Source organism: Oncorhynchus clarkii, chromosome 1 (assembly GCF_045791955.1).
Source record: "Oncorhynchus clarkii lewisi isolate Uvic-CL-2024 chromosome 1, UVic_Ocla_1.0, whole genome shotgun sequence".
Classification (NCBI taxonomy): Eukaryota; Metazoa; Chordata; class Actinopteri; order Salmoniformes; family Salmonidae; genus Oncorhynchus; species Oncorhynchus clarkii.
In genome coordinates, this window is record NC_092147.1 from 4,636,299 (window position 1) to 4,664,259 (window position 27,961).

Sequence of the window (27,961 nt, forward strand, 5' to 3'; positions counted from 1 at the left end):
CTGTCTAAGAACAGGGCGAAAAAACATTTACAAGCAAAAAATGTGTACCATAACCGCTAACCACTACCCACAGCCTACATCATTGTCACCATATTAGCTAACGTCATAGTCAATATAACTACTAGAACTAACACGTTATTAAACCCACAACAATCACGCTGTACAGTGTACAAAAAGCAGTTTAGCAGTTACAGCAGCGGGCCTCGTGGCAATACATTTACAAAAACAAAAGCTTACCTTGACTTGGAAGAGTTCCAGTGTTCAATAGCCTTAGCCAGCTAGCTAACATAGCATCACTTTCTGTTGGATAGCCATCGCCAGCTAGCTAACATAGCATCCCTTTCTGTTGGATAGCCGTAGCCAGCTAGCTAACATAGCATCCCTTTCTGTTGGATAGCCGTAGCCAGCTAGCTAACATAGCATCCCTTTCTGTTGGATAGCCTTAGCCAGCTAGCTAACATAGCATCCCTTTCTGTTGGATAGCCATGGCCAGCTAGCTAACATAGCATCCCTCTCTGTTGGATAGCCATAGCCAGCTAGCTAACATAGCATCCCTTTCTGTTGGATAGCCATGGCCAGCTAGCTAACATAGCATCCCTCTCTGTTAGATCTGGGTGTTTAAGTAGGCTAAAATTAGCTAGCTGCATTCGGTAGCAGAAAGTGAAAAAATTTACTTACTCCAAATATTATTTTTGTAATTTTTTATTTAACCTTTATTTAACTAAGCAAGTCAGTTAATTAAGAACAAATTCTTATTTACAATGACGACCTACCCGGGCAGAACCCGCTGGGCCAATTGTGCGCCGTCCTATAGGACTCCCAAACACGGCGGGATGTGTTACAGGATATACCTGCGTAAACACTCCGCTACTGAGTTAACTTTGTTTCCAAATCATTTCAACCCCCCCAAAAAATCTATGTGATTATGTTGAATCAACATGGAAAACCAATTGGATTTGCGAAAAGTTATCAACGTGAGAGCATTCGTATTTTTTTCACCCAACTTTTAACCTAAATCCAAATCAGGTGGACGTTGAACTGACACTGTGCCCAGTGGGTTGAATTGACACTACCCAGTGGGTTAAACTGACACTGTGCCCAGTGGGTTGAATTGACACTACCCAGTGGGTTGAATTGACACTGTGCCCAGTGGGTTGAATTGACACTACCCAGTGGGTTGAATTGACACTGTGCCCAGTGGGTTGAATTGACACTACCCAGTGGGTTGAATTGACACTGTACCCAGTGGGTTGAATTGACACTGTGCCCAGTGGGTTGAATTGACACTGTGCCCAGTGGGTTGAATTGACACTGTGCCCAGTGGGTTGAATTGACACTGTGCACAGTGGGTTGAATTGACACTGTGCCCAGTGGGTTGAATTGACACTGTGCCTAGTGGGTTGAATTGACACTGTGCCCAGTGGGTTGAATTGACACTGTGCCCAGTGGGTTGAATTGACACTGTGCCCAGTGGGTTGAATTGACACTGTGCCCAGTGGGTTGAATTGACACTGTGCCCAGTGGGTTGAATTGACACTGTGCCCAGTGGGTTTAACTGACACTGTGCCCAGTGGGTTGAATTGACACTGTGCCCAGTGGGTTGAATTGACACTGTGCCCAGTGAGTTGAATTGACACTGTGCCCAGTGAATTGAATTGACACTGTGCCCAGTGAGTTCCTTATAAACAAACACAGGTTGAAAGGCACTATTGCATAATAGCACAAAAGCATATGCTGTAAATAATGAAATATTCCATGTTTTCCACCATTAAAAAAAACATATTTACAAAGACGTTTTGATTAAACATCACATTTTCTACAAAGTTTGAATAAGTCAACGCACAAACAAACAAACTCAATAATACAGACGTCAACAGATGTTTCAGGATGTCAGGAAGTAACAATATAAATAAACACATCGTCACAGAAGTACAACGTTAGAAAACAACAAGGGAAGAAGAATTGGGAAAGGCAGCGTGGAGGACCAAGTAACGTGCTATTGGAGTGCAGAAAGACAACCCTCCACAATCTAGAGATGAACAACATTCCACATGCGTACAGTAGTCTAGGCTACTGACAGCCAAGACAACCCTCCATAATCTAAAGATGAACAACATTCCACATGCATACAGTAGTCTACGGACATAAAAGTCTGACAATAGTCTGTTCACTATAACCCTGAGATCAGTCTGTCATGGCCGTGGGCTCGGTGCCGTGGGCTCGGTGCCGTGGGCTCAGTGCCGTGGGCTCAGTACTTGAATTAGACCTGCATCTACTGCTTAAAGGTCTCCATATTAAATAATTTCTGGGTAACAATTAAGTACTCTGGTTTATTTTAATTAGCAAAGAGCAATTTCTCAATAAATGATTTTTGCTAGGACTCTCCGGGAGTGTTTTGAGTGGGGAGTGGAAATCTGAAAACTAGCTGTAATTGGCAGAGAGGTTTGTAACTTTCTTTCTTATTGGCCAATTAACTAATTTACGGTCTGTTGATGTCACCAGGCCAAAACTCCATCCAATCAAAACAGGCTGAAATGTCAGGTGGTCTTTTCAAACAGCTATTACACTAAAAGGGCATTGTCGTCATTTTCACAATTTCACAGTATTATTCCAACCTTATAGTGTGGAAATATATATATATATATAAAACACAGGAACATCATGTTTTTGACTGCACTGGGCCTTTAAGTGCTGACTGCACATCTAGAATATTCACCCCTACAATCTGGTCGACTACACCAGTACTTTTAAGTTCAAATCAGTACCTAAAATGAGTACCAGCACCTTTATCTTTCCACTTCAAGTGCTGCATGCCATGGACCCGACTGTTCCATTTAGGTTTCATCGAGGGGGAATGGGTCGGACCACTGGGAGGGGTCCAGGAAGACGGAACATGTCCCGCTGTAGATCCAGAGCCTTGGTAGGAAACACTCCACCTTCCAGCTGTTAGAAGCTCTGTTGTACACCTCCACCTCCACCCCGTAGTCCCCCTCCATGCCCTTCCAGTGACCCCCCGTCGCAAAGAGCTGACTGTCCAACGCCACCAAATCTCCGTTCTCATGGAGCATGTGCAGCAGCTGGACCTGGGGGAATACACAGGAGGAGAGGATGAATCAGTCCATCCATACATCCATAACCCTAACTCTAACCCCTAGCCCTAACCCTACCCTAACGCTAACCCCTAACCCTAACCCCTAACGCTAACTATATCCCCTAACCCCTAACCCTACCCTAAACGCTAACTATAACCCCTAAACCTAACCCTAACCCTCCCCTAACGCTAACTCTAACCCCTAAACCTAACTCTAACCCTTAACCCTACCCTAACGCTAACTCTAACCCCTAACCCTACCCTAACCCTAACCCCTAACGCTAACCCCTAACACCTAACCCAAACTCTAACCCCAACCCTACCCTAACCCCTAACCCCTGACCCTAACCCTACCCTACCCTACCCTAACTCTAACCCCTAATCCTACCCTAACGCTAACTCTAACCCCTAATCCTAACCCTACCCTAACCCCTAACGCTAACTATAACCCCTAACCCCTAACCCTAACCCCTAACGCTAACTCTAACCCCTAACCCTAACCCCTAACTCTAAACCCTAACTCTAACTCCTAACCCTAACTCCAACCCCTAACCCTAACTCTAACCCCTAACCCTAACCCCTAACTCTAAACCCTAACTCTAAACCCTAACTCTAACTCCTAACCCTAACTCTAACCCCTAACCCTAACTCTAACCCCTAACCCTCCATAACCCTAACCCCTAACCCTAACCCCTAACCCTAACTCTAACCCCTAACCCTAACTCTAACCCCTAACGCTAACTCTAAACCCTAACTCTAAACACTAACTCTAACCCCTAACCCTAACCCTAACCCTAACCCTAACCCCTAACCCTAACCCTAACCCTAACTCTAACCCCTAACCCTAACTCTAACCCTTAACCCTAACCCCTAACGCTAACTCTAATCCCTAACCCCTAACTATAAACCCTAACCCCTAACGCTAACTCTAACCCCTAAGCCCTAACTCTAACCCCTAACTCTAACCCCTAACCCCTAACTATAAACCCTAACCCTAACCCCTAACGCTAACTCTAACCCCTAACCCTAACTCTAACCCCTAACCCTAACCCCTAACGCTAACTCTAATCCCTAACCCCTAACTATAAACCCTAACCCTAACCCCTAACGCTAACTCTAACCCCTAACCCCTAACTCTAACCCCTAACTCTAACCCCTAACCCCTAACTATAAACCCTAACCCTAACCCCTAACGCTAACTCTAACCCCTAACCCTAACCCCTAACGCTAACTCTAATCCCTAACCCCTAACTATAAACCCTAACCCTAACCCCTAACGCTAACTCTAACCCCTAACCCCTAACCCCTAACCCACCTTCTGCCACATGTTAGCCAGTGGGTCGTAGCAGTAAACCTTCTTGGTGTTGTCAGCGATCAGGTAGATGAGCCCCTCCACTGAGACACAGCGAGGAGAGGACAGGTACTTGGGGATGAAGGGAGAGCAGATGATACTCCACCCATCTTGGGGACAGAGAGGCACAACGGGGCAAAGATATGAGATAGGATCTGCTCGAGAATCTGAGAAGTGTTGTAACCTAACTCGCTTTTCCTTCAATTCTTTACTAAAACTATTTTTGTTTTTTTAATAATGAACAAAGGTAGAGATATAAATGTGAACGACACATGCTACATCTGAGAGGTAGGCGACATGTTTCATTACGCTGACAAGAGACCTCAAATGGATCTGAAAAGGATACTGTTTTGACCACCATTTACTGCAACATTTCTAAAGTGATAATCAATTATTGGGGAATCATGAATCGGGGATCAATTCCCTTTCAATTTAGTCAAATTCAAGACGTGAACATGAAAATGGAATCGACCCCCTCCCCCCAAAAAAACCCCACTGGTTACGGCTCCATGTTGTGAGCATATTAATCTGCCGTTCCTACCTACCTATAACAGGATTGTAGCACTGCAGAGTCAAGGCGTTGTACTTAACAGCACAGGAGCCTATCACGTATAGTTTACCATGGCAGGCAGTCGCTGTGAAGTTTGTGACGTATTTCACTGCAGGGCATGTCCGGGCCCAGGTGTCATTGTATGGGTCATAGTGCTCAATGTCTACAAAGTCCATTGTAGTGCCTGTGGAGAGAAAACACTGGTGTTAACAGACCCGACCAATATGGAGAAAAAAAACGTCAACTTATTATGACAAAGCATATCTATCGCTGTAGATCGGGCAGGCTGCAGAGGTTTACAGGTCTGCACAGTATAGAGAATTAGTCTAGATCTAATCGGTCTACTTCCTATTGGTCTAACTCCTATTGGTCTTGTTCCTATAGGTCTAGTTCCGATAGGAGACTATTATAGGTCTAGTTTCTATAGGTCTATTATAGGTTTATTATAGGTCTAATATAGATCTAGTATAGGTCTATTATAGGTATATTATAGGTATATTATAGGTCTGTTATAGGTCTATTATAGGTCTAATATAGATCTAGTATAGGTATATTATAGGTATATTATAGGTATATTATAGGTCTGTTATAGGTCTATTATAGGTCTATTATATGTATATTATAGGTATATTATAGGTGTATTATAGGTCTATTATAGGTCTATTATAGGTCTATAATAGGTCTATTATAGGTCTATTATAGATCTAGTATAGGTCTAGTATAGGTCTATTATAGGTCTATTATAGTTATATTATAGGTCTATTATAGGTCTATTATAGGTCAATTATAGGTCTATTATAGGTCTATTATAGGTCTATTATATGTATATTATAGGTATATTATAGGTCTGTTATAGGTCTATTATATGTATATTATAGGTATATTATAGGTCTGTTATAGGTCTATTATATGTATATTATAGGTATATTATAGGTCTGTTATAGGTCTATTATAGGTTTATTATAGGTCTATTATAGGTTTATTATAGGTCTATTATAGGTCTAGTATAGGTCTATTATAGGTGTATTATAGGTCTAGTTCTTATAGATCTAGTATAGGTATATTATAGGTCTATTAAAAGTTTATATTGGGTCTATTATAGGACTAGACACTATAGGTCTATTATAGGTATTTTATAGGTCTAGTTCCGATAGGTCTAGTATAGGTCTATTATAGATCTATTATAGGTTTATCTACAGTGCCTTGCGAAAGTATTCGGCCCCCTTGAACTTTGCGACCTTTTGCCACATTTCAGGCTTCAAACATAAAGATATAAAACTGTATTTTTTTGTGAAGAATCAACAAGTGGGACACAATCATGAAGTGGAACGACGTTTATTGAATATTTCAAACTTTTTTAACAAATCAAAAACTGAAAAATTGGGCGTGCAAAATTATTCAGCCCCTTTACTTTCAGTGCAGCAAACTCTCTCCAGAAGTTCAGTGAGGATCTCTGAATGATCCTATGTTGACCTAAATGACTAATGATGATAAATACAATCCACCTGTGTGTAATCAAGTCTCCGTATAAATGCACCTGCACTGTGATAGTCTCAGAGGTCCGTTAAAAGCGCAGAGAGCATCATGAAGAACAAGGAACACACCAGGCAGGTCCGAGATACTGTTGTGAAGAAGTTTAAAGCCGGATTTGGATACAAAAAGATTTCCCAAGCTTTAAACATCCCAAGGAGCACTGTGCAAGCGATAATATTGAAATTGAAGGAGTATCAGACCACTGCAAATCTACCAAGACCTGGCCGTCCCTCTAAACTTTCAGCTCATACAAGGAGAAGACTGATCAGAGATGCAGCCAAGAGGCCCATGATCACTCTGGATGAACTGCAGAGATCTACAGCTGAGGTGGGAGACTCTGTCCATAGGACAACAATCAGTCGTATATTGCACAAATCTGGCCTTTATGGAAGAGTGGCAAGAAGAAAGTCATTTCTTAAAGATATCCATAAAACGTGTTGTTTAAAGTTTGCCACAAGCCACCTGGGAGACACACCAAACATGTGGAAGAAGGTGCTCTGGTCAGATGAAACCAAAATTGAACTTTTTGGCAACAATGCAAAACGTTATGTTTGGCGTAAAAGCAACACAGCTGAACACATCATCCCCACTGTCAAACATGGTGGTGGCAGCATCATGGTTTGGGCCTGCTTTTCTTCAGCAGGGACAGGGAAGATGGTTAAAATTGATGGGAAGATGGATGGAGCCAAATACAGGACCATTCTGGAAGAAAACCTGATGCAGTCTGCAAAAGACCTGAGACTGGGACGGAGATTTGTCTTCCAACAAGACAATGATCCAAAACATAAAGCAAAATCTACAATGGAATGGTTCAATAATAAACATATCCAGGTGTTAGAATGGCCAAGTCAAAGTCCAGACCTGAATCCAATCGAGAATCTGTTGAAAGAACTGAAAACTGCTGTTCACAAATGCTCTCCATCCAACCTCACTGAGCTCGAGCTGTTTTGCAAGGAGGAATGGGAAAAAATTTCAGTCTCTCGATGTGCAAAACTGATAGAGACATACCCCAAGCAACTTACAGCTGTAATCGCAGCAAAAGGTGGCGCTACAAAGTATTAACTTAAGGGGGCTGAATAATTTTGCACGCCCAATTTTTCAGTTTTTGATTTGTTAAAAAAGTTTGAAATATCCAATAAATGTCGTTCCACTTCATGATTGTGTCCCACTTGTTGTTGATTCTTCACAAAAAAATACAGTTTTATATCTTTATGTTTGAAGCCTGAAATGTGGCAAAAGGTCGCAAAGTTCAAGGGGGCCGAATACTTTCGCAAGGCACTGTATTTATCTATTGTAGGTCTATTATAGTTATATTATAGGTCTATCATAGGTCTAGTTCCTGTAGGTCTAATATAGGTCTATTATAGGTCTAGTTCCTATAGGTCTATAATAGGTCTATTATAGGTCTATTATATGTCTATTATTGGTCTATTATAGGTCTATTATAGGTCTAGTTCCTATAGGTCTATAATATGTATAGTATTGGTCTGTTATAGGTCTATTTTAGGTTTATTATAGGTCTATTATATGTCTATTATTGGTCTATTATAGGTCTAGTTCCTATAGGTCTATAATATGTATAGTATTGGTCTGTTATAGGTCTATTTTAGGTTTATTATAGGTATATTATAGGTCTATTATAGGTCTATTATTGGTCTATTATAGGTCTATTATAGGTCTAGTTCCTATAGTTCCTATTTGTCTCTTTCCTCCGATGACGTATATCTCTCCGCTGAGGGCTGCTGAGGTGTGGTTAGTCCGGGGCCGGAGCATGGGTGCCACCGTCACCCACCGTCCCTCTCTGGTGATGTACTTCCAGGTCTCTGTGGTCGACCAGGTGTTGGATTGGGAACCCCTCGAGCCCCCTAAGATGAGAGAGGGAAGGAGGGAGGGAGGGAGGGAGGGATGAAGGGAGGAATGAAGGGAGGGATGAAGGGAGGGATGAAGGGAGGGAGGGAGGGATAGATGGAGGGAGTGAGGGACGGAGGAAGGGAGGGAGGGAGTGAGGGAGTGAGGGAGGGAGGGAGGGAGGGAGGGAGGGAGGGAGGGAGGGAGGGAGGGAGGGAGGGAGGGAGGGAGGGAGGGAGGGATCAATTATGTTTATCAAGAAGCACCCAGCACACTGCAACTATTGGAGGAAATCTGAATTTGGTTTACTGACAATGAATACTTTCGTTCTATGTGTATTTATTTTATGCATTTCCGCATTTATTTTTTCAAATAAAGTGCCCTAAATAAAAGCCAACCGACCTGTGACATAAACGTCATTATTCAAAGAGACCACAGAGTATCCGTACTTGTTGTGGTTGGGGAAGACTGGCAGCTCATACCACTGTTCTGTAGAGAGAGAGAGAGAAATTATAATGTTATTCATACCACTGTTCTGTAGAGAGAGAGAGAGAGAGATTATAATGTTATTCATAGCACTGTTCTGTAGAGAGAGAGAGAGAGATGATAATGTTATTCATAGCACTGTTCTGTAGAGAGAGAGAGAGAGAGAGAGATGATAATGTTATTCATACAACTACTCTGTAGAGAGAGTGACACGACAATGTTATTCATACCACTGTTCTGTAGAGAGAGAGAGAGAGAGAGATGATAATGTTATTCATACCCCTGTTCTGTAGAGACATGATAATGTTATTCATACCACTGTTCTGTAGAGACATGATAATGTTATTCATACCACTGTTCTGTAGAGACATGATAATGTTATTCATACCACTACTCTGGAGAGACACGATAATGTTATTCATACCACTGTTCTGTAGAGACATGATAATGTTATTCATACCACTGTTCTGTAGAGACATGATAATGTTATTCATTTTTTCATTTTTTTCATTTCACCTTTATTTAACCAGGTAGGCCAGTTGAGAACAAGTTCTCATTTACAACGGCAACCTGGCCAAGATAAAACAAAGCAGTGTGAACAGACAACAACACAGATTTACACATAGAGTAAAAAAACGTACAGTCAATAACACAATATAAAAAGTCTATATACAGTGTGTGCAAATGGCGTGAGGAGGCAAGGCAATAAATAGGCCATAGTAGCAAAGTAATTACAGTTTAACAAATTAACACTGGAGTGATAGATGTGCAGATGATGATGTGCAAGTAGAGATATTGGTGTGCAAAATAGAAAAAGGAAATAAAAACAATATGGGGATGAGGTAGGTTGGATGGGCTATTTACAGATGGGCTGTGTGCAGCTGAAGCGATAGGTAAGCTGCTCGGAAAGCTGATGTTTAAAGTTAGTGAGGGAGATATAAGTCTCCAACTTCAGCAATTTTTGCAATTTGTTCCAGTCATTGGCAGCAGAGAACTGGAAGGAAAGGCGGCCAAAGGAGGTGTTGGCTTTGGGGATGACCAGTGTGATTTACCCGCTGGAGCGCGTGCTACGGGTGGGTGTTGTTATCGTGACCAGTGAGCTGAGATAAGGCAAAGCTTTATCTAGCATAGACTTATAGATGACCTGGAGCCAGTGGATTTGGCGACGAATATGTTGCGAGGGTCAGCCGACGAGAGCATACAGGTCGCAGTGGTGGGTTGTATATGGGACTTTGGTGACAATGCGGATGGCACTGTGATAGACTGCAGTTTGCTGAGTAGAGTGTTGGAGGCTATTTTGTAAATTACATCGCCCAAGTCGAGGATCGGTAGGATAGTCAGTTTTACGAGGGTATGTTTGCGGTGTGAGTGAAGGAGGCTTTGTTGCTAAATAGGAAGTCGATTCTAGATTTAATTTTGGATTGGAGCTGTTTAATATGAGTCTGGAAGGAGTGTTTACAGTCTAGCCACACACCTAGGTATTTGTAGTTGTCCACATATTCTAAGTCAGAACCGTCCAGAGTAGTGATGCTGGTCGGGCGGGCGGTGTGGGCAGTGATCAGTTGAAGAGCATGCATTTAGTTTTACTAGCGTTTAAGAACAGTTGGAGGCCACGGAAGGAGTGTTGTATGGCGTTGAAGCTCGTTTGGAGGTGTGTTACCACAGTGTCCAAAGAAGGGCCAGAAGTATACAGAATGGTGTCGTCTGCGTAGAGGTGGATCAGGGAATCACCTGCAGCAAGAGCGACATCACTGATATATACGTAGAAAGAAGTCGGCCCGAGAATTGAACCCTGTGGCACCCCCATAGAGACTGCCAAAGGTCCGGACAACAGACCCTCCGATTTGACACACTGAACTCTATCTGAGAAGTAGGTGGTGAACCAGGCGAGGCAGTCATTTGAGAAACCAAGGCTGTTGAGTCTGCCGCTAACAATACGTTGAATGACAGAGTCGAAAGCCTTTGCCAGGTCGATGAAGACAGCTGCACAGTACTGTTATCGATGGCGGTTATGATATGGTTTAGTACCTTGAGCGTGGCTGAGGTTCACCCGTGACCAGCTCGGAAACCGGATTGCACAGCGGAGAAGGTACGGTGGGATTCGAAATGGTCAGTGATCTGTTTGTTAACTTGGCTTTTGAATACTTTAGAAAGGCAGGGCAGGATGGATATAGGTCTGTAACAGTTTGGGTCTAGAGTGTCACCCCCTTGGAAGAGGGGGATGACTGCGGCAGCTTTCCAATCTTTAGGGATCTCGGATGATGCAAAAGAGAGGTTGAACAGACTGGTAATAGGGGTTGCAACAATGGCGGTGGATAATTTTAGAAGGAGAGGGTCCAGATTGTCTAGCCCAGCTGATTTGTACGGGTCCAGGTTTTGCAGCTCTTTCAGAACATCTGCTATCTGGATTTGGGTGAAGGAGAAGCTGGGGAGGCTTGGTGCCGGGGGTGCAGAGCTGTTGGCCAGGGTAGGGGTAGCCAGGAGGAAAGCATGGCTAGCCGTAGAGAAATGCTTATTGAAATTCTCAAATATCGTGGATTTATCGGTGGTGACAGTGTTTCCTATTCTCAGTGCAGTGGGCAGCTGGGAGGAGGTGCTTTTATTCTCCATGGACTTTACAGTGTCCCAAACCTTTTTGGAGTTAGCTACAGGATGCAAATTTCTGTTTGAAAAAGCTAGCCTTTGCTTTCCTAACTGACTGTGTATATTGGTTCCTGACTTCCCTGAAAAGTTGCATGTCGCGGGGACTATTCGATGCTAGTGCAGTCCGCCACAGGATGTTTTTGTGCTGGTCGAGGGCAGTCGGATCTGGAGTGAACCAAGTGAATCAAATCTGTTCTTAGTTCTACATTTTTTTTAAAGGGGCATGCTTATTTACTCTGTAGAGAGAGAGACATGATAATGTTATTCATATCACTGTTCTGTAGAGAGACATGATAATGTTATTCATATCACTGTTCTGTAGAGAGACATGATAATGTTATTCATATAACTGTTCTGTAGAGAGACATGATAATCACAACATGCACATTATTTATAGGGTCTTTGCTGGGTGGACACTAGCCTGGTCCCAGATCTGTTTGTGTTGTCTTGTCAACTCCTATGGTCATTACCTAGCCTGGTCCCAGATCTGTTTGTGTTGTCTTGTCCACTACTATGGTCATTACCTAGCCTGGTCCCAGATCTGTTTGTGTTGTCTTGTCAACTCCTATGGTCATTACCTAGCCTGGTCCCAGATCTGTTTGTGTTGTCTTGTCAACTCCTATGGTCATTACCTAGCCTGGTCCCAGATCTGTTTGTTCTGTATTGTCCACTACTATGGTCATTACCTAGCCTGATCCCAGATCTGTTTGTTCTGTATTGTCCACTACTATGATCATTACCTAGCCTGGTCCCAGATCTGTTTGTTCTGTATTGTCCACTACTATGGTCATTACCTAGCCTGATCCCAGATCTGTTTGTTCTGTATTGTCCACTACTATGGTCATTACCTAGCCTGGTCATTACCTAGCCTGGTCCCAGATCTGTTTGTGTTGTCTTTTCAACTCCTATGATCATTACCTAGCCTGGTCATTACCTAGCCTGGTCCCAGATCTGTTTGTTCTGTATTGTCAACTCCTATGATCATTACCTAGCCTGGTCCCAGATCTGTTTGTTCTGTCTTGTCCACTACTATGGTCGTTGCCTAGCCTGATCCCAGATCTGTTTGTTCTGTCTTGTCCACTACTATGGTCGTTGCCTAGCCTGGTCCCAGATCTGTTTGTTCTGTCTTGTCCACTACTATGGTCATTACCTAGCCTGATCCCAGATCTGTTTGTTCTGTCTTGTCCACTACTATGGTCGTTGCCTAGCCTGGTCATTACCTAGCCTGGTCATTACCTAGCCTGATCCCAGATCTGTTTGTTCTGTCTTGTCCACTAGTATGGTCATTACCTAGCCTGATCCCAGATCTGTTTGTTCTGTCTTGTCAACTCCTCATTGTCACATGACAAATTTCGCCAGACAGCACAAACAGATCTGGGATCAGGTTATGGGGACACATATGCTCAGAACACATGGGTGAGGAAGAGGAAGATGAGGAGGAAGAGGAACATTACGTGTCTTAGGGTTGTAGAAGCCACAGTTTCCGGGCAGCAGCCTGGGGTCTCTGTCTTCATCATCATCATCTTCGTCATCTGAGTCGTCCAGCGAGCGTCCTCCCATCACGAATAACACCTCCTCCAGGTTGGGTTGGGGACTCGGGCTGCCACTCTGGACCACATCTCCTGGCTTCACGTCCATTTTCTACACAAAGACGGTGATTTGGAAATGTTGGGAAATATGGAAGTTCTCTCTGCCCTGATAAAACTTAAGGTTCCGGTTTCCCAGACACAGATCAAGCCTCGACCCTGGAATAAAAAATAAACTCAATGTAGAACCTCCATTCAAAGTGTATTTGAGTCGAGGCTTATTGGAGTTTGGGAAACTGGACCATTAACTATAAAAGATGAAAACATTGGTACTTTATTATCTTGTTCATTTACCTCTCTGCATACCCTCTCCACCACCTCCACACAGCTGAGAGAGGCTAGAACCAGGCTGTCCTTCATTAGGGTGTTAGTGAGGTAGTCCGGGGACAGGAGGGCCAGGCGGGTCAGCCCCAGAAGCTCTGGGAGGTGGGGGAGTCGGGACTCTTGGTGGTGTCTCACCCAGGCCAGGGCTGCCTCCACACGGGTACACTCTGTCCTGGTCTGTAGCCTCTCGTTGGACAGACACGCCACTAACCTCTCCTTCTCCAGCAGAGGAAACTCCTCCCAGCGCTGTACGGCCTCAAAGTTCTCCAGAAGGAATCCCCAAGCCTTTGCTACGACCTCGGGACAGCCGTGTACCTCCCCGAACTCCAGGATCCCCAGGCAGTTGGTGGCATCGATCTGGTGCTGGAGATAACGGCTGCACACAGTCCGGACCGCCTGGAACTGTAGCTGACTGGACGTGCGTATCAGGCCCTCCACGTTTCCCTGGTTGATGGTGAGTTTCCCTGTGTAGCAGAAGTCTAGAAGGGAAGCCATTATGTCAGGATCCACACCGTGCAGCTCCACCCGAGCCGCGATGCTCTCCACAAAGTCCCCGGAGAACATGGAGTGGAAGTAGACGCTGCAGAGCGCCAGGACGGCCCGGTGACAGGGGAAGTCGCGGCCGCCCGCGGCCAGAGTCACGTCCACTAGTTTGGGGTTGCAGCAGAGGGAGCGTAGCCCCTCCAGGATGCTCTGGGGGTGGGAGGCAAGGCAAAAGTCCAGATCGTCCACATTACGCACCATGGTGACCACGACACTTCTGATCTCTAACCACTTATTCTGTTTCAGAGCCCCGGCCCAAACAGCAGCTGTCAATGTTACCTACAAGAAGAGAGATGAGGGATGAGACTTCTCTGACAAAACTTAATCTTCAAGGGTCCGTTTCCACGAAGAGCGTCTCTGGGTAAGAATGCTGATCTTCAGGATCAAGTTCCACCCCCCGCCCTTCTCTCGTTCATAATGATTTTTTTTTTAAAGGCAAAACTGCATTCCTACTCAGAGACGCTTTGTGAATACGGACCCGGGGATGACAACTGCAGTGGCCTGAGAGCGGTTTTGCTTGGTCATCCAAGTTCAGTACGGTCAAATGGCCAGAATTACACGTCATGTTTATTCATAGAACACTTACAACAACCAACAAGCTCAGGAACACAGGTGGCTGCAAAAGGCTGTTACTCTGTCAAGTTCATAACAACAACGTGTTACTTTGAAGCTGATTTTCAAAAGAAATGAAAAATAAACCAAATTAAAGTTATTTCCTACCCCTAGAGTGTTGTTAAAATGTGTTTGCAGCTTTCAAATTTGACTACAAGAGAGAGAGAGAAAGAGAGAACAAGAAGAAAATTATTGGAAAAAAAACTAAATACACAAAGTAATCAACAACTTATTTGGAAATAATGAAACATTTAAACAGAGTGGATGTGGATCTGACTTTTTTGGGGGGGGGATCTTAAATCCACCGACTAAAAGAACCAGAACTCCCTGAAGCGTCTGATGGCCCCTACGGCATAAACTAGCTAGCTGGGATGGGCTCATCAGTACCACTGATTGAATCCAATCCATCCCTCAGGCAACTCAGGCAACTCAGGAAACTCAGTCAACTCAGTCAACTCAGGCAACTAAGGCAACTCAGGCAACTCAGGCAACTCAGGCAACTCAGACAACTCAGGCAACTAAGGCAACTCAGGCAACTCAGGCAACTAAGGCAACTCAGGCAACTAAGGCAACTCAGGAAACTTGGGCAACTCGGGCAACTTGGGCAACTCGGGCAACTCAGGCAACTAAGGCAAAGTTAGATCAAGCTGATGCAATGTCTGCAAGATCACATCATGATCACATACATAATTCTACATAACAAAACCGCTTATAATTGCATGGTATAACGTTACTGTGTGGATTAAACTCAAACAGTGCACGCCACTAGGCAAAATACACAGGTACGGCTATGCCTCAGTTTAAATTGGTGGGCCGAAGCTGAAAAAACGTGAAGTTGATGATCCCTGTCAAGGGAGGAGTAGATTTTTTGTATATGACAGTAAAACATTTTTATGATGACTATAAAATGAGTTGGCACCTTCAATTCTTTAAACACTGTGTGTCATTCAAAACAACACTGTACGTCATTCAAAACAACACTCTGTGTCATTCAAAACAACACTGTACGTCATTCAAAACAACACTGTACGTCATTCAAAACAACACTGTACGTCATTCAAAACAACACTGTACGTCATTCAAAACAACACTGTACGTCATTCAAAACAACACTGTACGTCATTCAAAACAACACTGTATGTCATTCAAAACAACACTGTACGTCATTCAAAACAACACTGTGTGTCATTCAAAACCAAAATCTAAGATCTAAGTGCATAGTGAGAAAGGTTTATAACTTAAAGAATAACAATCACGATTGGATGTGTTTTTTTTTTTGTCTTACGGTAATGTTATGCTATTGTATTCGGTTCTGTTATGAAGAATACTGCGATCGTTATGTGAGATCCTGCAGACATTGATTTCAGCTTAATCTAACTTTATTAAATGAGCACCATTGGCCTGAGTAGCCTGTTCTCTGTAGACAATATAGACATGCACAGAACGTGATTCACACATGCCCAGAATCTTCGAGAAGTTTCGGTTATTTTAGTCGTGGATTAAAGATCCCGAAAAAGTCAGATCAGCAGCCACGGCCCCCCAATTTAAAACACAAAATAGTTTGTGACATTTTTACACCTAGGCCTCAATGTAGAGCCACGCAAGTGAAAGATCACAAGCTTTGTGAAAACATTTATATAGTATGTGTCATTTCATAACATTTCCTTTTTTTATCCTAGGAGAGTTAAAACATGAAATGTTTTTTTTTAAATATAAAAGTTCAAAATTGTTCGTATGAACCAAGATACATTTCTAAACTCCAGTGTCATAATTAAGTCCATTGCATTCTGTTTACGTGGCAACAACAGTCACCGAGCTAGCTGTATCCCATGCTCCCTCCGGCCCACACTAAATTACATTTCCTATCTTCAAACAGGAGAAAAGAAATCAAAAGACTTACCAGAGAGGGTAACTAAAGGGAATAATTGCTCATATTTCCGGTAAATGGAGTGTGTGGTTCAGAGAGAGGCCAGGAAGAACAACATGTAGTTGGCAGTATGGAGGACAACTGTTAGAGCCAAGTCATTGGGCAAGACTACTTCGGCTACAATAGCACCCAATTCCCTATGTAGTGCACTATTTTGGACCAGAGCACTATGGAAGCTAGTGTACCATTGAGGCAGCAGCTGCTGGTCTTTCAGAGGGCTATTTTTAGGATGGCCAAAGACTCGGGACTAAAGTCAGATTCCAAACAGCATGGTGGGTTTCAACACACTCCACACCTGCTGTTAAAGGGACACACACACAGACAGATATACATGCATACACACACTCTCTTTCTCTCTCTCAGCCTCCCCCTCTCTCTCCCTCGCTCTCTCTCTCTCTCTCTCTCTCTCTCTCTCTCTCTCTCTCTCTCAGCCCCCCCCTCTCTCTCTCTCTCCCTCTTTCTCAGCCCCCCCCCCCTCTCTCTCTCTCTCCCCCTATCTCTTTCTCAGCCCCCCCCCTCTCTCTCTTTCTCTCTTTCTCAGCCCTCCGCCTCTCTCTCTCTCTCTCTTTCCCTCTCTTTCTCAGCTCCCCCTCTCTCTCTCTCCCTCTCTTTCTCAGACCCCCCAATCTCTCTCTCCCTCTCTTTCTCAGATCCCCCCTCTCTCTCAACTCTCCCCCTACCTCTCTCCCCTCTCTCCCCTCTCTCCCCTCTCTCCCCTCTCTCAACTCTCCCCCTACCTCTCTCCCCTCTCAAATCAAATCAATTCAAGGGGCTTTATTGGCATGGGAAACGTGTTAACATTGCCAAAACAAGTGAGGTAGATAATATACACTAGTGAAATAAACAATACAAATGAACAGTAAACATTACACAAACAGAAGTCCCAAAAGAATAAAGACATTACAAATGTCATATTATACATATATATGTATATACAGTGTTGTAGCGATGCACAAATAGTTAAAGTACACAAGGGAAAATAAATAAGCATAAATATGGGTTGTATTTACAATGGTGTTTGTTCTTCACTGATTGCCCTTTTCTTGTGGCAACAGGTCACAAATTTTGCTGCTGTGATGGCACACTGTGGTATAACAACCAATAGATATAGGAGTTTATCAAAATCGTGTTTGTTTTCTAATTCTTTGTGGATCTGTGTAATCTGATGGAAATATGTCTCTCTAATATGGTCATACATTGGGCAGGAGGTTAGGAAGTGCAGCTCAGTTTCCACCTCATTTTGTGGGCAGTCTTCTCTTGAGAGCCATGTCTGCCTACGGCGGCCTTTCTCAATAGCAAGGCTATGCTCACTGAGTCTGAACATGGTCAAAGCTTTCCTTAAGTTTGGGTCAGTCACAGTGGTCAGGTATTCTGCCACTGTGTACTCTCTATTTAGGGCCAAATAGCATTCTAGTTTGCTCTATTCTTTCCAATGTGTCAAGTAATTATCTTTTTGTATTCTCATCTTGTTTGCTTCTTGTTTGCTCTCTCTCTCTCTTTCTCAGTCTCTCTCTCTCTGGCTCTCTCTTTCTCAGTCCCTCTCTCTCTTTCTCTCTCTCTCTGCTCCCCCTCTCTCTCTGTCTCTTTCTCAGTCCCTCTCTCTCTCTCTCTCTCTCTCTCTCTCTCTCTCTCTCTCTCTCTCTCTCTCTCTGGCTCTCTCTTTCTCAGTCCCTCTCTCTCTTTCTCTCTCTCTGTCTCTCTCTCTCTCTCTCTCTCTCTGCTCCCCCTCTCTCTCTGTCTCTTTCTCAGTCCCTCTCTCTCTCTCTCTCTCTCTCTCTCTCTCTCTCTCTCTGTCTCTCTCTCTCTCTCTCTCTCTGCTTCCCCCCTCTCTCTCTGTTCTCAGGAGAATTAGAAGATGGTTAATGAGATACGCTAATTTAAATAACAACTGCTTGTCAAGGAGTAACACAGCTTCATTCGTTACAGTGGCTCCATGATAAATAAGATAAAGCAGACGGGTGCTTTGGGGGGTAGAGATGTTAGAGGCTAATACTTAGCACTGTGTTATAATATTATGCTACACGGTCACTCTTCACGATATCAGTAATGATACTGATGTGTCTTAGCAGTGTAATAGCATTGTAATAAAAGCTATAATAATTAATTGATTAATTGATCGGATTTATATAATCTCACGGTCAGGGCAGGCAGTCTCAGGGTCAGGGCAGGCAGTCTCAGGGTCAGGGCAGGCAGTCTCAGGGTCAGGGAAGGCAGTCTCAGGGTCAGGGCAGGCAGTCTCAGGGTCAGGGCAGGCAGTCTCAGGGTCACAGCAGGCAGTCTCAGGGTCAGGGCAGGCAGTCTCAGGATCAGGGCAGGCAGTCTCAGGGTCAGGGCAGGCAGTCTCAGGGTCAGGGCAGGCAGTCTCAGGGTCAGGGCAGGCAGTCTCAGGGTCAGGGCAGGCAGAACGATCAAAACCGGGAAAGACTATAAAACAGGAGCAGGAAAACAGGGAGGAGCAGGGAAAAGGCTGCTGGTAGGTTTCATGAACAAAACGAACTGGCAACAGACAAACAGAGAACACAGGTATAAATACACAGGGGATAATGGGGAAAATTGGCGACACCTGGAGGGGGTTGGAGACAAGCACAAAGACAGGTGAAACAGATCAGGGTGTGACACCAGCTGAGTTACTCAAAGCACTTTACATAGAAGGGGGAAACTTACCTCATCCACTAACCATGTGTAGCACCCACCTGCATGGTGGCCATTTTGTTTTACCAGAATGCTCACCACACATCAGCTATCCATTAGAGTGGTGAGGAGTGATATGTGCCAATTAGGAATGAGGGGGATGATTAGGTGACTATGATGGAATGGGGTCAGGTTGGGAATTTAGCCATGAAGCCAGGGTTAACACCCCTACTCTTATGATAAGTGCCATGGGAATATTTATGAACACAGAGAGTCAGGACACCCGTTTAAGGTACCATCCGAAAGACGTCACAATTCCCCACAGTGTCTGGTCTCTGATCCAGGGACCAACTGGACTGACCCTGCTTAGAATTAGAGGCAAGCCAGCAGTGGGATGCAGGGTGGTTTACTGCTATGATATTAGTAGGTGGACAGTAAAGGCACTTTTCAGTTGAAATCACATCGCTTTCCTTTTGTTTTAACTACTCCTATAGAAATTGTAGTCTGTCAGGTACTCAGCAGGAAGGTCTGATTTCTCTATTAAAACAAGACCCAGATGGCAAATATAAAGACCCAGTCTATCTAAAAAAAAACTGGAGGCCCCTTACACTTCAATGTTGTGATGCACAAATACTAGCAAAATGCATAGCACTCAGAATTAAAAGGGTTTTTACCAGGTATTGGAAATAATATACGACAATTACTAGAAATAATAGAACATCATGAAACATCTAAGAAGCCAGGCCTGATTTTTATAGTGGATTTTGAAAAGGTATTTGATAAAGTACGACTGGTTTTATTTATAAACGCCTGGATTTTTTAATTTCGGTGATTCTCATTCTAAAATGGGTAAAAAAAATAATGTATTGCAAACCCAGGTGTAAAACTGTAAATAACGGCTACTTCTCAGAGAGTTTTGAATTGTCAAGAGGAGTTAAACAAGGGTGTCCGCAGTCACCATATCTATTCGTTATGGCCATAGAAATGCTAGCTATTAAAATCAGATCCAATGACAACATTAGAGGACTAGAAATCCAAGGCTTAAAAACAAAGGTGTCCATGTATGACTCAAGTTTTATATTAAGTCCAAAAACTAGACCCCTGCAATGTCTCATTAAAGGTGTACATAACTTTGCTGGACTCTCTGGACTAAAACCTAATTATGATAAGTGTACAATATTATATATTGGATCTTTAAAAAATACCACTTTTACATTACCTTGCAGTTTACCTATAAAATGGGCTGATGGTGAAGTAGACATATTCGGTATTTATATCACAAAATATATAAATAAGCTATCCACAATGAATTTCAATAGAAAACTTGTAAAAATAGACAAGATCCTGCAACTATGGAGAGGTAAATACCTGTCTATTTACGAAAAAAATGCCCTGATTAACTCCTTAGTCATATCTCAGTTTACTCACTTACTTATGGTGTTGCCTACTCCTGATGATTCGTTTTTCAAATCATATGAGCAAAAAATATTTAGCTTTATCTGGGACGCTAAACCAGACAAAATAAAACGAGCCTATCTATATAATACCTATGAATTGGGTGGGTAGAGATGACTAAATATAAAAGCACTAAACCTCTCTAAAAGCTTCACTTATTCAAATGTTTTACTTGAACCCTAAATGGTTCTCAAGTATATTAAGGAAAGCTCATCCATTGTTTAAAAATTGCCATTTTGCCTTTGTGCAGATTGCTATGTCTCATTTTCAATTAATTGAAAATAAGACTTTTCTCAAAGTATTTTTTCAAACAAGCATTGCAGATCTGGTTACAATTTAAATTTCATCCCCCTGAAAAGAGAGAACAACAAATATTATGGCTGAACTCAAATGTGCTAGTTGATAAAATACCCGTATTTATGGGAAAGATGTTTGAAAAGGGAATTTTATTCTTAAATTATATTGTAAATTGGAATGGTAGAGTTGTCTTTCATAGAGTTATCAGAATTGTACACACACATACATGTAATAGTGCCAGACATGCACACAAACACATACAGTTGGCATTGCTGTTATGATTTTAGTTGTCTCCTTGTTGTCCTTTGTTGTTTTTTTAGTTGTTGTTTGGGCCTGGTAAGGCATTGGCCCTGGATGCTTCTGTGTGTCACTCTGAATTGAGAGTCTGCTGGATGACATGGTACGGCGTAGTTGTTGAGCGGCTTCACTGCAAGTATATTGTATTTTTCGGATACTCAATAAAAACATTTTTTTTTTAAATAAGAAAAAATTAAATACTAAAGAAAAGAAAAGAAAAAAAGAAAAATCTGTCCTTTAAATTCATTTTATTGTAATTGTTATAGCTTGTATTGTGCAGCTGACTACCAGTTTCTGAGATTGGAAAGTTTACTGTCTCTTTAAATAATAAGCGCTGTTACAACCATTCACAGAGAACACAAAAGGTATTCACTCTCAGACCCGGGTTCAATCTCAGGCTGTGTCACAACTGGCCGTGACCTGGAGATGGCACACAATTGGTCCTGGTTAGAGGAGGGTTTGGCCGGGGGGGGGGGATTTGCTTGGCTCATTGTACTCTAGCGATTGGCCGACCCCCGCTCGTCATGGGTGGGAACCAGCTAGTCAATGTCTGACAGGTTGTCCTCTGCTGTGGGAGATGGGTTTCTCATGGGACAGGGCAAAAGTTGTGGAAGAGATGAGTTTCTCATGGGACAGGGCAAAAGCTGTGGAAGAGATGAGTTTATCATGGGACAGGGCAAAAGTTGTGGAAGAGATGAGTTTCTCATGGGACAGGGCAAAAGTTGTGGAAGAGATGAGTTTCTCATGGGACAGGGCAAAAGCTGTGGAAGAGATTAGTTTCTCATGGGACAGGGCAAAAGCTGTGGAAGAGATGAGTTTCTCATGGGACAGGGCAAAAGCTGTGGAAGAGATGAGTTTCTCATGGGACAGGGCAAAAGCTGTGGCCAAAGAGTTCAGTGACAGGTTATTGTTGCCGCCTTACAATACACCGTACATGAGACAGAGAACTAAGTAAGTAAACAAGGAAATAAGGAAATTAATAAGTTACTAAGTAACTAACTTAGTAAGTAAGTTAATAGGTAAATAAGATATTAAGTAAGTAACTATCTAATTAAGTAGAAAGTAACTAAGTAAGTAAGGAACTAAGTAAGTAAGCAAGCATGTAACTAAGTAAGTAAGCAAGCAATCAAGTAAGTAACTAAGCAACTAAGTAATTAAGTAAGTAACTAAGTAACTAAATAACGACACAAGTAAATGGGTAAGTACGTTACCAAGTAAGCATGTTCGTACGCAAGTACATAAGTTGGTAACCAAGTAAGCAAGTAAGTAACTAAGTAACTACGTAAGTTGTTAAGTAAACAACTAAGTATGTTTACAAGTAAGTAACTAAGTAACTACGTAAGTCGTTAAGTAAGTAACTAAGTAACTACGTAAGTTAAGTAAGTAACTAAGTAACTACGTAAGTATGTAACTAAGTAACGAAGTAACTACGTAAGTATGTAACTAAATAACTAAGTAACCACGTAAGTATGTAACTAAGTAACTAAGTAAGTTGTTAAGTAAGCAACTGTGTCAGAAGAAAAGGGATACTTACTGCTTGTGCTGCAGCGACTGTTGTCATTTCTGCTGGTGTCAGAGATGTGATGGATTTCATACTGTCGAGGATATTTTTTTGGTCACCAAGCAGGTTTTTTTCCAGCGAGAAGGTTTTCTGTCAGAAGCCTTCGTCAGACTGATAGTAAAGAGGAAACCCAATGTAAAGGCTTTCATCAGTACAACACGTTGACGTATTAGTTCAAGAGAAAACAAAACAGAGGTGTTTGGTTCAAAATATGTAAAAAAACACCTGAGGAAGAACTAACTGCTGTAGCTGCTGAAGACTTTTTTTGCCACCCAGCTGAACATTTCGTGAGTCATCTCTTCCGCCGTTTTCTTATTCTGGAGAAGACTAAGAAGACAAAACTGTTTATCAGTATAGCAGCCTGGTAAATCATCTTAAAAACAGAAAGAGACATATCAAAAGAGGGGAAGGTAATGTGATGCTTATTGCTTGTCTTGCTATTTGCTCTGATTTGTTTTAAATCAACTTCATTTCTGTCAGGAGCTTTTTATCACGAGGACGTTTTTTTATATTAATTTAACCTTTATTTAACTAGGCAAGTCAGTTAAGAACAAATTCTTATTTACAATGACGGCCTAGGAACAGTGGGTTAACTGCCTGTTCAGGGGGCAGAACAACAGCTTTGTACCTTGTCAGCTCGGGGATTTGAACTTGCAACCTTCCGGTTACTAGTCCAACGCTCTAACCACTAGGTAGTGTCTGAAACCATAAGGACAGTTTTCACCTCTTTGCTCCTCTCAGTTAAAGTTTTCACAACTGAAATAAAAACTGTGACAGATGTGTTTTGTTATTGTGTGTTTGGATGAGAGCAGTGTCCTTACTCGTGTTATTAACACATGGCAACAACAGACTGAAAACATTAAATTCCAAACGTCATGGCTTGACCAAGGCTGGAATTGATCCAATGGTGACATCAATTCCCCAAACCAATTACTACATGTAGTGACTTTCTTTGTGAACGAATGTTGTATAAAATCAACATAACCAAGTAGACATACCACTGCTGTTATCCTCAACAGTTGATGCCACTTTAACATGTCATTCACTGGAGATTGCAGATGGTTGGGCCTTGAGATGAGGAGAGGAGGAGGTGTAAGGGGTTGAGGAGGTGCAGGAGGAGAAGGGTATTTAGCCTGGGAGGGGGGGGGGGGACACTTTTGTCTCTAGTGTCTGGGTTGCAGAACAGAGCATTGGGTCAGGCCTTGTAATATATGCTGCACGGTAGAAATATTGACTTCTGTGGCAAAAATCTGACCCATATCATTCAAATGTATTCAACTACCTTTTCAAAATCAACGAATGTCAAAGTGCTTCACAGTAACATTGCTTATAACTCAAAGAGCAAGCAGAAGCACAGTGGGACAGGAACGTTTCCCCAAAAACATGGAACCAGGCAGAGTGGAGGCCCATTAGTGTGTCAGCCAATCACCTTCGGGGCTTTCCATTTTTGTGCTGTTGCTATTGTGGAGGGTCGTCCCAGGTCTTGAAGTCACGTCTCCCCTTCACGTCTCCCCCTCACGTCTCCCCCTCACGTCCTCCCCCTCACATCCTCCCCTCTCACGTCTCCCCCTTCACGCCCCCTCCTCACGTCTCCCCCTCACATCTCCCCCTCACGTCTCCCCCTCACGTCCTCCCCCTTCATGTCAACCCTTCACATTTCCCCCTCACGTCTCCCCCTCACGTCCTCCCCCTCACGTCTCCCCTTCACATCCCCCCCCCAATGTCTACCCCCCACGTCTCCCCCTCACGTCTCCCCCTCACGTCCTCCCCCTCACGTCCTCCCCCTCACGTCCCCCCTCACGTCTCCCCCTCACATCCTCCCCCTCACATCTCCCCCTTCACGCCCCCTCCTCACGTCTCCCCCTCACATCTCCCCCTTCACGCCCCCTCCTCACGTCTCCCCCTCACATCTCCCCCTCCGCCCCCTCCTCACGTCTCCCCCTCACATCCTCCCCCTCACATCTCCCCTTCACGCCCCCTCCTCACGTCTCCCCCTCACATCTCCCCCTCACGTCTCCCCCTCACGTCCTCCCCCTTCATGTCAACCCTTCACATTTCCCCCTCACGTCTCCCCCTCACGTCCTCCCCCTCACGTCTCCCCTTCACACCCCCCCCCCAATGTCTACCCCCCACGTCTCCCCCTCACGTCTCCCCCTCACGTCCTCCCCCTCACGTCCTCCCCCTCACGTCCCCCCTCACGTCTCCCCCTCACATCTCCCCCTTCACGCCCCCTCCTCACGTCTCCCCCTCACATCTCCCCCTCACGTCTCCCCCTCACGTCCTCCCCCTTCATGTCAACCCTTCACATTTCCCCCTCACGTCTCCCCCTCACGTCCTCCCCCTCACGTCTCCCCTTCACACCCCCCCCCCAATGTCTACCCCCCACGTCTCCCCCTCACGTCTCCCCCTCACGTCCTCCCCCTCACGTCCTCCCCCTCACGTCCCCCCTCACGTCTCCCCCTCACGTCTCCCCCTCACGTCCTCCCTCTCACGTCCTCCCTCTCACGTCTCCCCCTCACGTCCTCCCCCTCACGTCTCCCCCTCACGTCTCCCCCTTCACGTCTCCCCCTCACGTCCTCCCCCTCACGTCCTCCCTCTCACGTCTCCCCCTCACATCCTCCCCCTCACATCTCCCCCTCACGTCCTCCTCAACCGGATCTAGTTCTTCTATCGGCCAGTCAGCTGAAAGTCGAGGAGAGAGAGAGAGAGAGAGAGAGAGAGTCCACAAAAGTGGAGATACATTTGACTACAATAAGTACTGCTGGGATATGCGTCAACAGCAACCTTGGGGAAAAACCTCTGCATTATCAGGCTGCTGAAGGCAGACATGGCTCTCAAGAGAAGACAGGCTATCTGCTCACTGCCCACAAAATTAGGTGGAAACTGAGTTGCACTTCCTAACCTCCTGCCCAATGTATGACAATATTAGAGACACATACAGTATGTCCCTTAGATTACACAGATACACAAAGAATTCGAAAACAAATCCAACTTTGATAAACTCCCATATCTATTGGGTGAAATACCACAGTGTCTCAACAGCAAGATGTGTGACCTGTTGCCACAAGAAAAGGGCAATCAGTGAAGAACAAATACCATTGTAAATACAACCCATATTTATGTTTATTTATTTTCCCTTGTGTACTATTTTCCCTATTTCCACATCATTATAACACTGTATATATACATAATATGACATTTGAAATGTCTTTATTCTCTTGTAATGTTTACTGTACACTTTTGTTTATTATCTATTTCACTGCTTGGCAAAGTAAACATACGTTTCCCATGCCAATAAAGCCCTTAAATTGACATTTTATTGAGATTCAGTTAGAGCGCGAGAGAGAGTTGGCGTGAGCAAGAGAGAGAGAGAGAGAGAGACAGAGAGAGAGACAGAGAGAGAGACAGAGAGAGAGACAGAGAGAGAGAGAGAGAGAGAGAGACAGAGAGAGAGAGAGAGAGAGACAGAGAGAGAGAGAGAGACAGAGAGAGAGAGAGAGAGAGAGACAGAGAGAGAGGAGAGGAAACCAGAACAGAACAGAGAGAGAGGAGAGGAAACCAGAACAGAACGGTGGGAGAGGAGAGGAAACCAGAACAGAACGGTGGGAGAGGAGAGGAAACCAGAACAGAACAGAGAGAGCAGAGGAAACCAGATCAGAACGGTGGAAGAGGAGAGGAAACCAGAACAGAACGGTGGGAGAGGAGAGGAAACCAGAACAGAACAGAGAGAGGAGAGGAAACCAGAACAGAACAGAGAGAGAGGAGAGGAAACCAGAACAGAACAGAGAGAGAGGAGAGGAAACCAGAACAGAACAGAGAGAGGAGAGGAAACCAGAACAGAACAGAGAGAGTAGAGGAAACCAGAACAGAACGGTGGAAGAGGAGAGGAAACCAGAACAGAACGGTGGGAGAGGAGAGGAAACCAGAACAGAACAGAGAGAGGAGAGGAAACCAGAACAGAACAGAGAGAGAGGAGAGGAAACCAGAACAGAACAGAGAGAGAGGAGAGGAAACCAGAACAGAACAGAGAGAGAGGAAACCAGAACAGAACAAAGAGAGAGGAGAGGAAACCAGAACAGAACAGAGAGGAGAGGAAACCAGAACAGAGCAGACAGAGGAGAGGAAACCAGAACAGAGAGAGGAGAGGAAACCAGAACAGAGAGAGGAGAGGAAACCAGCACAGAACAGAGAGAGAGGAGAGGAAACCAGAACAGAACAGATACAGGAGAGGAAACCAGAACAGAACAGAGAGAGGAGAGTAAAACCAACAGGACTAAGAGGAAAAAATAACCAAACCTTGAATATATTGGCAGGATGCCACCCCCCCCCCCCCCCCCCCCCCCCCCCCCCCCGCCCCCCCGGGGAGGATGCTGGATATATGGAAGTGTTTAGATCTCCTCTAATGAACCTGTAATGTCCTAATGGAGGCAGATCAAATTCTGCTCTCCATGGACAGGATTAAAACACAACGGGGGGCGTCCCACAGTGCCTTCTTCCCTATGATAGTGCACTACTTTTTTTTACTAGGGTCCATAAGGCTCCATTGTACTATAGGGAATAGGGTGCCTTTGGGGACTTAGGCAACATCAAAGGCAAAGGCTGATACGCTGCAGCACACTGTTGTGCTTTGTCTCCAAGGGGGTGGTCCCCGGGACATTTCCTCACGCCACTTTGATGTGGAACAGCACCAACGATGCTGTGATATTAATGCTTTCGCTCTCACTGCGAAGTTAACTTCCCAGAAGTGGTATGTGATACATGAAGAGATGAACAGGGAGGGGGGCTGGGGTGTGTGTGTGTGTGTGTGTGTGTGTGTGTGTGTGTGTGTGTGTGTGTGTGTGTGTGTGTGTGTGTGTGTGTGTGTGTGTGTGTGTGTTTAAATTAAAAGCCAGTGGCCTCAGTGGTGCATTTGGTTTTCATCAACAACTCCTCTAAATCCCCAGAATGATGTGCTAACCCTATTGGTTAACCTTAGCCCTAATTCTAACCCTATTGGTTAACCCTAGCCCTAATTCTAACCCTATTGGTTAACCCTAGCCCTAATCCTAAACCTATTGGTTAACCCTAGCCCTAATCCTAACCCTATTGGTTAACCCTAGCCCTAATCCTAACCCTATTGGTTAACCCTAGCCCTAATCGTAACCCTATTGGTTAACCCTGGCCCTAATTCTAACCCTATTGGTTAACCCTAGCCCTAATCATATTTCCCTTATCACCCCTATTACC

At 44.1% G+C, this 27,961-nt stretch overlaps 2 protein-coding genes across 6 annotated transcripts; one reads left to right on the forward strand and one right to left on the reverse strand.

The window, feature by feature from the left end:
- Window positions 1-651: 651 nt before the first annotated feature.
- Window positions 652-16,595, reverse strand: LOC139416335 (kelch-like family member 30). Of its 5 annotated transcripts, none has more exons than XM_071165151.1 (9): window positions 16,468-16,595; window positions 14,676-14,718; window positions 13,383-14,234; window positions 12,957-13,143; window positions 8,776-8,862; window positions 8,234-8,390; window positions 5,063-5,175; window positions 4,407-4,552; window positions 652-3,083 (listed from the first exon to the last, which is right to left on the reverse strand). In XM_071165151.1, exons 3-9 carry the CDS (start codon window positions 14,154-14,156, stop codon window positions 2,835-2,837), a joined length of 1,713 nt encoding a protein of 570 aa, XP_071021252.1. In that variant the 5' UTR covers window positions 14,157-14,234; window positions 14,676-14,718; window positions 16,468-16,595; the 3' UTR covers window positions 652-2,834. The 5 variants fall into 5 exon arrangements, with proteins under 5 accessions (XP_071021252.1, XP_071020993.1, XP_071021164.1 ...); XM_071164892.1 differs by having other exon boundaries at window positions 659-3,083; window positions 4,988-5,175; XM_071165063.1 differs by having other exon boundaries at window positions 659-3,083; window positions 4,988-5,175; window positions 14,542-14,718; window positions 16,468-16,589.
- Window positions 16,596-24,455: 7,860 nt separating this feature from the next.
- Window positions 24,456-25,397, forward strand: LOC139414249 (uncharacterized). Its single transcript, XM_071162153.1, has one exon. It carries the CDS (start codon window positions 24,456-24,458, stop codon window positions 25,395-25,397), a length of 942 nt encoding a protein of 313 aa, XP_071018254.1.
- Window positions 25,398-27,961: the final 2,564 nt, after the last annotated feature.

What these genes read in the sequence shown, in the direction of transcription:
- LOC139416335 (XM_071164892.1), bottom strand. Translation starts at nt 14,156, where the DNA reads ATGGTGCGTAATGTGGACGATCTGGACTTTTGCCTTGCCTCCCACCCC. An exon ending in CTTCTACAACCCTAAGACAC is followed by an intron (nt 8,863 to 12,956) that starts GTAATGTTCCTC and finishes CTCTCTCTACAG; the next exon opens with AACAGTGGTATGAGCTGCCA. An exon ending in GAGATATACGTCATCGGAGG is followed by an intron (nt 5,176 to 8,233) that starts AAAGAGACAAAT and finishes TCTCTCCACAGG; the next exon opens with CACTACAATGGACTTTGTAG.
- LOC139414249 (XM_071162153.1), top strand. Translation starts at nt 24,456, where the DNA reads ATGTCTACCCCCCACGTCTCCCCCTCACGTCTCCCCCTCACGTCCTCC.